Source organism: Polistes dominula, unplaced genomic scaffold (genome assembly GCF_049000335.1).
Source record: "Polistes dominula isolate Pdom_NZ unplaced genomic scaffold, Pdom_raw_medaka contig_23, whole genome shotgun sequence".
Lineage (NCBI taxonomy): Eukaryota > Metazoa > Arthropoda > Insecta > Hymenoptera > Vespidae > Polistes > Polistes dominula.
Window position 1 is genome coordinate 3,829,701 of NW_028300963.1, and position 14,689 is coordinate 3,844,389.

Consider the following 14,689-nt stretch of genomic DNA (forward strand, 5'->3'; position numbering starts at 1 on the left):
TGCGCCGCCGCTACCACCGCTAATGTCCAAGTGGGGAGAGCCATGATTCGCCGGGGCGAGCCAATTTCCAAGAGAAGGGGTAACTCCGAGAGGGAGAGGAATTGCGTCATCTCGCGCAAGCCTCGACGCCGCGCGTCAATACAGCGGCCTGCTGCCTGCCTGCCTGCCTGCCTGCTGCCTGCTGCCTGCCTGCCTGCCTGCTGCCTACCTTGCCCCACGCGCTATAACCTTGCCACCCCTCTTCTAAGCGTGCTCCCCCACCGCTTTCTCTTTCTCCTCCCTCTGTTATTTCGATCGCCTTTCTATCATCTATAATATATTATAGTTTTCTTTTTCTTCTTGTCTTGATCTTACAATTAGAATCCACCATAAGTTCATTTATCATAACATTTCTTTTCTGCTACTGCATTTCTTTCTTTCATTTCATTAATAAATTCTTTGGCACTAATCGATCTTGTATTAATGACTTATATATCTTGCTGTAGATGATAATGAATATAGAATGTTATATTTATTCGTTTTTCTAATGTTCCATTATAAAATAATGAGAACGTAGACCGATGGTCGTTGCAGCAGTAGACGAAACTCGAGGGAAGATATATATATATACTATGCTATGGCTACTGCTGATGTTGCTGCTGCTGCTGCGCTTCTCTCTGTTGCTGGTACTCTCTCTTTCTCTCTCTCTCTCTCTCTCTTTCTCTTTCGATAATGGTGGGGAATGAAGCGAGGGGAAACCGCGAACGCATAAAGGAGAAAAAGAGGGAGGGAGAGAAGGGTGTAGATACGTGTGAGTGCTCACAGAAGGGGAATATGAATCTGTAAACATGCGGGAGGATCGACGGTGATACTGGCCAACCCCACCCTTCCGTGGCCTTCGTTACTTGTAGGTGTGACGTGCTCGCGCGCGCACTATTCCCACCTCCTCTTACTAACGAATACGGGATAGATCCAGGATCGCGTCCATGGAGCCACGTCGTACTCCAAAACGACCCTGTACCGACCGTTTCGATAGGCGGGAAGGACACGGACTCTCGCTGCTGCTGCTGCTGCTATTGCTTTTGCTGCGGCTGCAACATGACGTGGCCTTGGGCGCACTTGCAGTCCAAGTGGGTTATGCGAATTTTACTCCTCTTCTTCTCCCTCTCTCTCTCTCTCTCTCTCTCTCTCTCTCTCTCTCTCTCTCTTCATCATTTACTTTCCATTTCTTTATGCGATTATCAAATTTCTCAAAAATGTTTCAATTTCTTTTTTTGTAATCATTTGAAAATATTATATACGAAGGAAAGAGAATAGTTAATGATCAAAAGGATGCAATGGTTCCTTCAGTCAAATACCAAGATGAAAGCAAACAAAATGCAACATAGTTCAAAATGCAGTTATTGGCATATGTTCGTTTTGGCATTCATCGTTGAAACGGACATGACGCTCTCTTCTTTCTTTCTTCCGCAAAATAGAAATTCGTAACGGAATCGCACGTGCCACCTAAACCGAAATGTAACACAGGAAATAAACCCTCGCAATTCTTACTCCTTCTCGTAAATCTTGTTCTATTCTTAATTGTTAATGGAACATAACTTTGTTATTTATAAACATTTGTTATATATATATCTCAAGCAAATTCTATCAAATTGTATTTTTTTTAGGTAGACAAAATCGATCAGGTATGTACTTCTATCCTTTCTCTCTCTTTCTTCCTCTCTGATTTTTGGAATATTTTCAAAATATTTGACATATGTTTCTCCTTTAAAAATGGACTACTATGTAATATTTATTTATCCTCTTATTCTTTTTATTAGCCATTCTCCACATATTTCATTTACTATAATGTAAAAACGAAAATATGTAGGAAAATAAATTCCATAAAATTCCCTTCTCTTTCTCTCGATCTCTCTCTTAGGAAGTTAACAGAAAAGAAAGAAAAATAGAAAGTGAAAAAAGAGTAAGAAGATAACAAAAAAAAAAAAGCGTCTCCCCAAGCGGAAATTACAAGGGGTGCATTCGGTCGTGTGAAATGCAAACGAAACTACCCTACGTCGATTTGTTACATTTTCTTTCTCTTTCATTTTTCTCTCTCACCGTTTCAACTATTTCTATTTGAAAAGACTCGTTCATTTAGAATGATCGATATAAATAAATCGACGAAAACAATTTGGGTGGTAGAAATATCGTAGTTTACTCGAATCCAAAAAAGAATGATCGACCTTTTTGAAACAGACACTTTCGAAATAATTGAAACGTTAAACGTCCTTCTTTGTAACATGATGTTATCCAAGGCCGACTTATGAAGAAATTAACGAAGGAACCAAGCTCGCGGATAATATAACGAAGAAGACCTTTCAAAGTCTTCCCTTGAACGTGACCTGCATTCAAATGCACGTTCAGACTGACTGAGTTATACATATATGTATAAACTATTATATTTCTCTGTGTGACTGGAAAAACTCAACATGCTAACGACTCTTAATGTATATACAAGGTGTCCTGTAATTGGTGAATTAAGCTAAATGGAAAATGTAGAATCACCCCTTTGCTCGTTTGTATTATCAGTTACAGGACACCATGTATATGCACCTGCTTTTTCTTTCATCCCCTCACTCTCTTTCTATCTCTGTCTACCACCAGTTTATCGAATTTCCTTCTGCGACGTAAACAAATCGTGCTATATATATATATACTCTCATATACCTTTTACTTATAAACGAGATCAATTATTTTCGTTCAATTTATTTTCTATCCTATTTACTTTGTTACATGAATGGCGAGTGAAAGAAAGTAGGGGTATGAATGAACATTACGTAGTATAATCCACTTTTATTAATGAATTTGTTGCATTAGAAATATTCTATGGCAATGCATAAGAAAAATCTTTTTATCCTAAATCCCTTAATTTTCTTTTAAAACAAATTTTTATCCATAAATATATATTTATATTATAAATGAAACTTACCTAAATCCATAGGGTAGAGCCAGCTGTTGATGTCCAAAATCAGGTCCATCTTGAATGATTCCGACTCGCAATGTAATCGCGTCACTGTAAACAAAAAAAAAACGTACAGAAAATTAGTAAATTGTAATTTAATAATAATTAATTAGAGAACAAGAAAAGTTCAAACCTTATGTGTAAGGTGTAATGGAAGAAAATAATTCATTTTATAAGAATCCGAAAAGAATATTAATAATAATAATAATAATATAAAGTACGACTTGTGATAATAACACTTGAGAAGAACCTGAGAGGCGACACGTATCTTTAGAATGACTCAACTTCGAGGGACGTAGTATAATATAAATGATGAGCGACAGAGAGAGAGAGAGAGAGAGAGAGAGAGAGAAAATTACAAGGAAACTCAGTAAACACGGCAAGTAAACACGTCTTATTCTTGGTATCAAAATACAATACAAGAAAGATGACGATGAGAAAGAAGACGAAAAAAAAAGAAGAAGAGAATAGTTAGGATCAAATATAATATACATACTGAATGTCTAAGAATAAACTTATCGTGTGGGAGTAAAAAGGGTCGAAACTTCTTCTTCCGAATCGATTTGATCGGTGTTTAACGATGTTTATACTTTTTTTTTTCAATAAATTTCTTTACATAACATAATAATAATAATGATGATGATGACGATGAAAGTAGATTGATCTTTTTTATCCTTGAAAGTTTATTGGTTAGGGTGGTAAATTTATTGAAAAAAAAAATAAGAGCAGAGTCATCCTTCTTTCTTTATATATTTTTCCTTCCGTTTCGTTTCGTTTCTTTTCTTATTCTTCCATTTTCATATTAATAGTGAAAAAAAGAAAGAGAAAAACGCACATTATACGCGGCAAATATTTTGTCCATAAATTCACACTCACTCGTAAATCGATGGATTACGCGATAATACCATCGTAATTCATTAGTTTCATAGTACTTTCCCTTTTTCCAACTGCAATTTTCTCTTCTTTTCTATAATTTCTCTCTCTCTCTCTCTCTCTCTCTCTCTCTCTCTTGTACATTGTCGTTTTTATGTGATAATCATTACGATTGTTATTGATGGTACACATTGCAATATTCTTAATCGTCAATGTTAGAAAAGAAGAAAATTACAGATAACAAAATCTTCGATCTTTTTCTAAGGACACGTTTTATAACGACCGAAATAATGTTCTCTCTCTCAAAAACGATAAAATATATCGTCAAAAATGTGCCATTAGTTTTTTTTTTTATGAAGCTATATAATTATACGATAGGAATTTGAAGATACAACACCGTTTCATCATCCTGCCACGACGAATGATGTATTGGTCTGAAATGAAAACCTTTCGTGTAACGTTTTATTAGGAATGAAAACAAAAATAATACAAAAAATATCTCTAAACGACGGACGAAGATAAAGTATTCGACAAATAACATTCTAACGCGTAATATTGTGTTTAATAAAATAATATTAATTAATACGATATTAAAAAATAATTAATCCGTACTCGGAGTGGGAAAAAAAAAATCGATAAAGCAATCAAGTGAAAAAATCCCTCTTCTTCGTTTGATGATAGAACTACAGTCAGAAATACGAGAAAGCTGATTTTCTTTTTTATTTGTAAAAATAAAATAAAGAAGGAAAAAAGATACACCCACAGAAAAAGCTCGACGCATTGAACTGCCGATCAGGTAATTTCTATTTTTAATAGACTACGTTATATTTATAAAGTATGAACTTCCGATAGTTAACGTGCTTTTGAAAAAATAATTCATTAAAAATGTATCTCATACGACACGTAATTCGAAAATAATGATTTCGTGTAATATTACCGTTACACTCACAGTTTAAATATATATATATATGTATATCATGATACTAATAATAGATTGTATTCTCATAAAAAGAATTCGCGAGACGAGTTGACCTTTGATATCTAATGCAACTAACGTTACGTGCCATAATAGGAAATCGTTCGAACATTTATTTTTTTTCGTTTAGATAATACTATCAAATATAGAAACTACTTATTACACTATGAGATTTAAAAGAAAACATTGTATTATAATAGCATTCATTTGTTTCTTTCCTTTTTCGAAAAATTTCAATCGCGTGTAAAAAATATTCTTCGCATATAAATTTACTCATGCGAACATCTTTGTAGTGGTCTGTCCAAGTGTACATATATATATATATACACTATAAGTGTGTATATGGCGTGTCTAATCGATCGATCGAGAGACCGTCGTCGTCATTCCAAATTCATTTCAAGTTCACCGAAGTAATATTTACAATATTATTATTCCATGAAAATTAACGATAAAAGAAAATATAAAAAAGAAGTTTCGACATTGACATAGCACACCTTTTTTCCCACCCCGTCGAAATTTTTCCATCGGTCAGTCGATTTTCCCCGCATCACTCTTTCCTCGTTATCCTCCATTTTTCTTCCTCTCTCCACCCCCTCGACAAAAAAAATATTTTCCAAAAAAATAACCAACTTTCCGTCACGTAACATCGTTCCATACTGGGGACAACGATTAACGAGAATAAACTTTTCCACTGACGAATTTTTCTCCCAATTCACGTTAAATATAATAATAATAATCATCATCATCATCGTTAATAAAAATGAATCAACGTGTTGTAAAATAAGAAAAGAAAAAAAAGAATTAGAAGAATAATAAATGCTTAGAACTGTCTTCTCTGTCATCGTTCACTACTAATGACACCAATAGCCAGCTGGTTGCTTGTCTTCTACTCTGATTGGAGTACGTGCCGACGTTCACAAGCGAGATGGTAATACGGAAAAAATAAAAAAATAAAAAATTATATATATATATATATATATATATATATATATATATATATATATATATATATATCAAATGAAAGAGAGAGGAGAGAAGAGAACACCTACGACCTTTACAGTCGTCCGGTGATTCGACTTCTCCGACGAAACGCACGGGATCTACCCTTCTCTATTTCCACCCCTCACTCTTTCCATATACCTTGTTTTCCTCCCCTCCAATAGCAGCCCCAAACGCCTCACTTTCCTTGAATCCTTTCTCTTTCTCTCTTTCTCTATTTCTGTCGCTCTCTCCCTCTCCCTCTCCCTCTCCCTCTCTCTCTCTCTTTTTCTGTTATTCTCCTCCAGTGACTTTGTTTTTGTGCCCTCTTTTGTGCACTCTCTTTCTCATGCGCACTGATCAAGCAAGGAGGGGGATGCCCACTAGTAGTACGGCCCGGTAACGCGAAAGGGATGGCAATGCACTTACCCCCGCCCTCTGGGGCGGTCCTTTCCCCCTTCCACCTCATCTACCATATACATCTATCTACCTAACCGATATGCCTGTCCTTTACCTTGTACCCTTCTCTCCCACCCTGCCTCCTTCTCTTCTCTATCTTTCTCTACGTGCCCTTTACATCTTCGGCCTGAACGCCGATTTTCGTTTATCTTACAACCCTCTTTTTACAGCAGGACTATACTGCACTACCATTACTTTCTTGTCCACTACTATTTTCTTTTGATCTCCTATTGTATTATGGTACGCATAGTTGTAGTAGGTTGTCTATTTCATTTCTTTTTCAATCGGATATCTTTGATAAAAGTTATGTTCTTTGTAGTATTCTTCGTTATCGGAAAAAAAAAACAATATTATTATTAATAATAAAAGAATAAACTAAGGATGAAATTACGAAACCCGTGTTACCGATAATGCGTCGTCCACCCTAGGACGGACGCACCGGTTATCGATTTTTCTACACCATTGTCATTCGCACTCGCGCAATGCCCATTTGCGAGAGAACAATCTTCCTGGTCGGTGTTTCTGATAATGCGGGCGTGCCCCCCACCTTCTACCCTTCTACCCTTCATCCCTCCTCCCTCTCACTTTCCCCTATCTTTCTTCTCAACTTTCTTGATTTTAAATGTTAGACAAATGTGACAACGATGACAACAAATAAATGAATGAATAAATCAAATTATATCTAATTAGGACATAAATCGATATCTTAATCATCGACGACAGTGATGACGATAATGATGATGATGAGAGATAGAGAGAGAGAGAGAGAGAAAGAGAAAAATCAATCGATCATGAAAATTGTAAATTGAGTAAACCTTCAGGAAGGTAAAGGGAGAGTGTAGTAGTCGCCCTTACCTTTCCACCGTATCCCATTCATCGTGTATACACTCGATCACAGGCCCGCCGCAAGGGTTAAACCCTCGTACTTCAAATTTCAAGCAAATCGATATGCCGACCTTCGGACCCTCGACGATCCCAATGATACATCTCGGTTGTCTCGCTTGCTCGAGCGGAACGACAAATATTTACGGCCAAAATAAACCTTCTTCTTAGTTTATCTGAATAATTATTTGAGATATTTACAAAATAGAATTAAAAAATTAAATTAAAAAATAAGCAACAACACCCCCCAAATAATCGAACGAATAGAAATATTGGAAATAAAAGGACTAAAGTATAAGAATGAAATAAATTGAAAAAAGGAGTAGAAAGAAAAAGAGGAAGAAGATCTAAAGGGGTGAGGAGTTAAAGCTGCTTGAGGAATAGAATAGAAAGGGAGGGTGACTTTGGTACGAGGGTTCTCAACTGCGCAGTGTCGCTATTCGTTATCGATCGGTTTGCAAGCGCTATAAATACTGGGCACCGGGCTCTCGGCACCCCTCCGGCGCCACCTACGTAACTTTCTACCCCTCTGAACGTTCTCTCTCTCTCTCTCTCTATCTCTTTCTCTCTATCTATCTTTCTATCGGTCGAAACACGAACCACCACCAACCAACACCACTAATACGAAGACCTTTCTGCTGGTGCTGCTGGTGCTACTGGTACTGCTGGTGGTGCTTCTTCTTCTGGTGCTACTGCTGCTGCTGGCTCTGGTGGTACTACCACTACTGCTGATGCTGTTACCAGCACTACTACTCTGCTCGATACGCCCTCGAGCCCCTTCTACTACAACCCCCTACTCGCTAGCACGTAACTCTGATGGAAGAGGGGCGTGAAACCTTGACCTTCAAAAGCGAGCGAGCGAGTGAGCGAGCAAGCAAGCAAGCAAGCGAGGGTGGTGGCCATCATAGCTCCTTTCCACGCTGATGGAAAACCGTCCCTGGCCTCCTCCCCTCCGATATCAACCCCCTCCCTATTTCTACTTCTTTTGCTTATTTTTCTTCTTTTTTCTTTTCTTCTTCCTCTTTTTCTTCTTCTTCTTCTTTCTTTTTTTTTCTTTTTCGTTCTCTCGCTCTCACTCTCTACGACACTACCACTACACATCACCGTTACACTCGCTCGATTCTTATTTCCTTTCACGGCATTGCTTTTTTTATTCTACCCTACAACAACCAACAACCCACCCTCCCTCCCACGCAAACACACACACACACCCTATCTTTATCCTTACTCCTATCTTATTTTCTTTGTGATATTTTAAAGAAAGAGAAAGGCTTCCTTCTCTCTGTAAGAAAATTCATCTAACTTTTTTTCTTCTCATCTTCGTATTATCCGACACGAGGAAAATAAGATGAAATAATTTTTTTGCTAAATTTATTCTCCTTAATCATTTTTATATTCCGTTTTATCTATCTCATAAGATTTTTTTTCCTGACATATATATATATATATATATATACATCTATGAGTTTAAACTGGAAAATAAATTTCTAACGACTTGGCCTAGTTTCTTACGGATGCGTATACGTGTACGGGGATAGATTAAATTGGAATGATTATATGAAAATAACGGCCTGTGTTAGATTAAAGAGAGAACAAGGAATTTATCTCGAGAAAAATGACGCGTTTCGTTCATTCGTTGATTCATTCTTAAGGTACAACTAAGCATATGGATACGAAACATACGAAATAATACACGTCAGTCATATAATGTTTACAAACTTAAGAATATCAAATAGTATTCTCGATAACTCGAAGGTCTCCTAAGAAATGACGTATCGTTGAACGTATCGTTGGACGTATCGTTTGTAGGTACATAAAAAGCAACAAAACAAAGAAAGAAAAAATTAAAATAGACGAGTTTAATGATAGCAACGATGACGAACGACAACACAACGATTATACTTTAATAATCCGAAACGAATTCGATATCGATAATAATAACAAAATAAAATTATAAACTGAAATATATGATCTAAAAGTTGTTAATTAATCATTGAAAATTAATAACAAGAAGTAAGACAAATGTCAATGAAATTTCGAATAATCTATAATACTATCTTTTGTCATCATAGCCTATAGGAAATATCCGTCGTATTAAAAGAGAGGAATATCATGCGAGTTGGAGACTAAATCTACACGAAAAAAGAAAGAGAGAAAGAGAAAGAGAAAGACGATTGGTCGATATTTCGTGCACATGCTCGCGTGTGTGCAAGAACCAAAGGAAATAAAAGAAGAGGAAAAAGAAGAGGAAGAAGAAGAAGAAGAAGAAGAAGAACAAGAGAACAAGAAGAAGAAAATGGCGGCAACAAAATGAGGACAGCCAAAAAGAATAAGAAGAAATTGAACAAGTACAAGTATAAGAAAATGGCGGCAAGAATAATAAGGGCAGCTAATAAAAAAATAAAATAGAAAAATAGGAATTGTAAGATGGCGACAACCAAATGAGGGATGTTGAAGAAGAAGTAGCGTAAGAACAAAATCAAAAAAAAAAAAAAAAAAAAAACGAGTAGGACGTAGAAAAGAAATAGAAGGAGAAGTAGAAGTAAAAGTAAGATGTAAAAGTTAGAAAAAGATAGAATACATCGATCGTGTGGTGGTGGTGATGGGAAGGGGGTAAAGGGAGGGCTGAAAGAGGAAAGTTGTTTTTTTCCATTTACACAACTCGTTCCGAAGAGGGACAAAAAGGAATCTGGTATGAGGAGGACCACTGTAAGCAGCAACAAGAGAAAGAGAGACGGATAGATAGATAGATAGAAAGATGGATAGATATATGGATAGAAAGAAAGATAGAGAGGGAAAGATCGAAAGCTATGGTATTTCGAAGCGTTGCGCAATCCTTCTTTCGCACACCAGTTTCTTCTCTCTTATTCTCTCTCTCTCTCTCTCTCTTTCTCTCTGGTTTGTCAGCTGGTTTCAAGGTCGCCCGCTCCAGGAGATGATTTCAGAAAGGAAAGACACGAGTACGAACTTCGAATCTACCAACAACGACGACTCGTTTTAACTGTCGACCGTTCTCGTTTCGAAAATATACGAGCCGAGTACTATGTAACAAAAAAACAAAAAAAAGAAAGAATTTTGAAAGATTACAACGCCAAATCTTTTCCCCTTGAACGTGTAATTTTTACAATAAATAAAGCTATAAAAGATATTTTAACGATTACATTTAACGTAACGTTTATTTGTTAGTTTACCCACCTTTCTTTTTCTATTTATTGAATAATTCGCGACTAAAATATATAATATTTGTCTTCGCGTATAATTATCTATCCTCTAGTTTTTCTGAGTGATTTATTGAAAAGACTAAAGGAAGAAGAGTTAGTTACTTAAAAAAAAAAAAAAAAAAAAAAAAAAAATACATAAAAAAGAAAAGGAAAGACAAGAAGCGTTTCAAGAAATCATATCATATGTACAAAGGTGCTCGTTAAAGTGATTCCAATGACGTTACGTAAATGCTTCTTATGAGATATTAAAGTGTTAATGCTTGCACTTATTCGATCGAGATACTACGTGTGATGATATAATAATAATTTTAATAATAAGCTTGTTTATATTACGTAATAAAAATCCCATTTATAATTGATTGCAATAGTTAAATGATATTTATGTAAATACGGGTGGTATGATGTACCAAAGTATTGACTAATTTTGTTAAATAAATGTAGATTTTGTTTTTATTCTTCTCATTTTGTAGTCTTACGCATGTTATTGATTTATCGTTAATATCTTTACAAAGTCATGGAGAAGGATACACGCGGACTCTTAATAATCCGACTATACATCAAATAGGATTAACCGCTGAACAGCTTCGGATGAAGTCTTTGAGTGGGAACCTACCATCATGGCCATAACCACTGACATGGCTGATCGAGTTTCGAAGGAAACTAGTTTACGAAAAAGCTTCATCGATCGAATTTGAAATTCTACCAACTATATACTATACTATAACTCTCAAGACCAAATAATTACTACTAACATTTGAAGAGAATTTTATAAATAAAAAAAAATGTTATTATATCAAAGGAGAGTTTTATTGTGAAATAGAACTTAAATAAGCCTCGAGACGAGTGTACTTGTAAAGAGAGAGAGAGAGAGAGAGAAGGAATTGATGTGATAACGATTAATGCTGTATGAAATTGATAGGCTAATTGACGAACCACCGCCAGCAGTAGCAGCAGCAGCATACGAAACTCACGAGTTGGCTTGGAAACGACGATATCGTTCAAAGGGGAACGTCAATGGATTTCAGGGAAAATGCAAAGAGAAAGAGAGATAATAGAACAGGCGAAAAGATCATAATAGCAGATAGGAAGAGAATCAATGTCTATTTTATCTGTCTGGCCTTGAAATATGAAATTAGCTCTAATTGTAAGCTACCTAAAATCATTGAAAATTACTAATAAATTTCTACGAGAGTCTTCGTTATTATTTAATATAAAAGTGTTATTTTCATTGGTATTTGTAAAAAAAAAAAAATCTTGTTTCATTTGGATAGGTCAGTTTGAAATAAATTTCGAGTTGCTCGATAGAGAAAGATGAATGTCTATCGTTTATGTTCTTTCTTGTGAACTAACTTTACTATCGATTCGCATCACGTGCTAGTTTCTAAACGAAATGATGAACAAAGGAAAAGATGGAGAAACGAACGAAAGAAAATAAATTTACGATGCGATAAATAACGACTCAACGTTATAAGGAAAAATTAATTTTAAAAAGAGTTTTACAATTAGAAGAAAAAAAAAAAAACAAACAGAAATTCTTGAATAATTTCATTCTAAACTGCTATCGGATTTTTTCGTAAAATAATTTTGTTCAAAGATCATTAATTACGCAATTTAATGTCATTGAAATATTCCCTAGTTAATAAAATGAACGAAGAAGATAATGAACTCGCGGAGACGGATACATCCTCCTTTCCACGAAAGAAGGGATCTCTAACTTTAATACTAGAAAATGATGAGAAATACGAACTACGCAATTTCCTCGTTTCATCATTTGCTCGTAGATCCTAACGCTGATTCTGCGTCACGACAGGAATCAGACATAAACGTATTCGCTACACGCTCAGATGTTAGGTTAATGACCAATTAACGAAGCGAACGATGAAAAGGATCATTCATTTATTCACCCATGTAATATGAAACATAATGCACGTGCAAAAGAAAAAAGTAACTAAGATCGACGTTTAGTTTCCGTGTAAAATTTACTTACTAAAAAAAAAACAAAAACAAAAAAAAAAAAAACAATAAAAATTGATCCAAAGAACTAACAAAATTTGTTCGTTATCCCCAAGTATACAATTTGTGTCCTTTTCATAAGTTGTTCGTTAAGGTATAGATATCCTGTATTTATCATTATGATAAGAGAATACTTCGTTAACGAAGTAGATGATATTAAATCGATGAAAAATAAATGCAAACGAACGCGAACTTACACTTATCCAAGAGGAAAAATGGATAAGCTTCTAGTAGTAGCTCTCTCGTATTTCTAAATAATAATTAATAATAATAATGTTTTTTAGTACCTTCAAGATATGTCGATGAAACTAATAAGAAAAAGTATTTCTTGATCGTGTTTTCTCTCCATCTTCTTGTTCGTCCTCTTCTTCAAGAAATAAAAGTTAAGTTCTTTCATGGTCTTCACTGGATCTCGAATCACGTCTGACTCGAACCGACCTTCTCTACTGATACTGTTACGTTATAGATAGTAAGTAGGTAGTACTTGTGTCCAGTGAGCAATTTGTGTCCTTCCTCGAGGTTAGTATACACAAGTGTATATAAATACATATACATATAAATATATACATATATATATATATATATAGACACGTATGAAAAAAGAGGAGGAGGAGGAGGATGAGGGGGAGGAGACTATAAGCTATCGGCGGTCGACGTGCTGTGCCGAGAAAACCGACGAGGATCGAAATGGCCTCGAAAGGCGTCGAGACGCAAGCGTCGCCACACTCTCTATCTCTCTCTTTATCTCTTTCTCTCTTTCTACGTGCCACCGTCAAATTATATCTCTTTTTTTCTCTTTTTTACTCTCATACAATTTCGCGCCAATCCTAATTGAAATTCAATAAATAAATACATAAATATATAAATAAATTAATTAATAAATAATTAAATATTGAGATATACAAATTGAAAAGAATAAAAAAAATGAGTAAAAGTTATAGATTATGTTTGGTAGGAAATGTATAATATTTTTCGACGACGACGACGATGACGACGACGACGACGACGACGACGACGACGACGACGACGACGACGACGACGACGACGACGATGACGACGACGACGACGACGACGACGATGACGATGACGACGACGACGACGTCGACGACAAGGAAGGTTACCGGTTGCCGCCTTGGCACTGACAGTGGCTCTCCTCTTTCTCCCTTTTTTCTTTCTATCTGTTTGTCTCTTTTTCTCTGTGTATCGGCACTCGCCGGCTCGGTACTCGCGCGCGCCTAGCAACACCGAACACCAAACTGTCGGCTCGACGAAGCCAGCCGGCAGTCGAGCATCGTACCCCCCTTTTTCCATCATGGCGTCGTTCTCTCCCTCCCTTCACCTACTCCTTCCTTCCTTCCTTCCTCTCTCTCTCACACACTCTCTTATAATCCTTTATCTTTCAGCTCATAATGAATGACTTTGTTTGAAACTAACACCTCTCTTTCATTTTATTATTTGATATGATTGTACAGCACCCATAAAGGGTTTGCATTTTTTTGGAGAACTTTCTGCTAGTTACTTTATGATCGGATAAGGGTAAAAATAAATGTTACGTTGGCCAAAGACCAAGTTCGAATATAATTGGAACTTGGAAGGATCGACGATATTTCGTTGTTAGAATTTCTAATACGCGCGGATTAAAGTTGCCGTTAGTTTGCAACACAGCATAGAACAACTTGGAGAGCTTTCACTTCGCGCACAGATGTTCCAACCCAAAGGAGATATGATTTCTCTCGATTAACAAATCTCACATCGAATGTTTTAATGCTGTATCATGATCGGTTTGCTATTTTGTAATTTAAATGGCACGATTTTGCTCCCCAACCAGCCAACAACGAAAGATATATACATACGTAAAACTTGTAATAATAATTTGAAAGAAAAAGAAAGAAAAATAATACGGTAATAGAGATTGGATAAACATCGTTGAAAACGTATTACGTAAAGGAATGCGTCTCAATAATAGCATTTTTTTCGCGACAATAACAAATACTTACTTCTTTCTCGTCATTCGCGTTATGTTAGATAAAAAATACAAAATAAAATATTCTATACTCGACATTTTGAAAATGTTTGTATCATAGGAATGACGAAAGGATTTTCAACAACATTTTAAAGGATGTTTCCCTTTCTTCGTAGAATATTTTTCCTTTAGCATGAAAATAAATTGCTAAGCATGTCACGTACACCCGTTTTAGACCGTACGTGTCATTTATATTCACCAAGTAAATATTTGTATCGAATTTTTTGTCTTTTTTTTTTTTTTTCAAACGCGGCATACGAAAAAATCGACATTTTTTTTTC

The 14,689-nt window shown here is 35.7% G+C and overlaps 1 protein-coding gene across 3 annotated transcripts in view; it reads right to left on the reverse strand.

The window, feature by feature from the left end:
• The window catches only part of Rpb8 (DNA-directed RNA polymerases I, II, and III subunit Rpb8), a 46,412-nt gene that overhangs the window by 27,018 nt on the left and 4,705 nt on the right, over positions 1-14,689 (reverse strand). Inside the window, exons 1-3 of one of the 3 annotated variants that reach the window (XM_089172833.1) lie at positions 12,673-13,625; positions 7,125-7,327; positions 2,951-3,034 (exon numbers count right to left, since the gene is read on the reverse strand). In XM_089172833.1, coding sequence (XP_089028959.1) covers positions 2,951-3,034; positions 7,125-7,146 — 106 coding nt within the window. In that variant the 5' untranslated portion in view covers positions 7,147-7,327; positions 12,673-13,625. Of the gene's footprint in view, positions 1-2,950; positions 3,035-5,326; positions 5,749-7,124; positions 7,328-12,672; positions 13,626-14,689 lie in introns of those variants that run through there. The other 2 variants (XM_015319478.2, XM_015319477.2) reach the window with 2 other exon arrangements.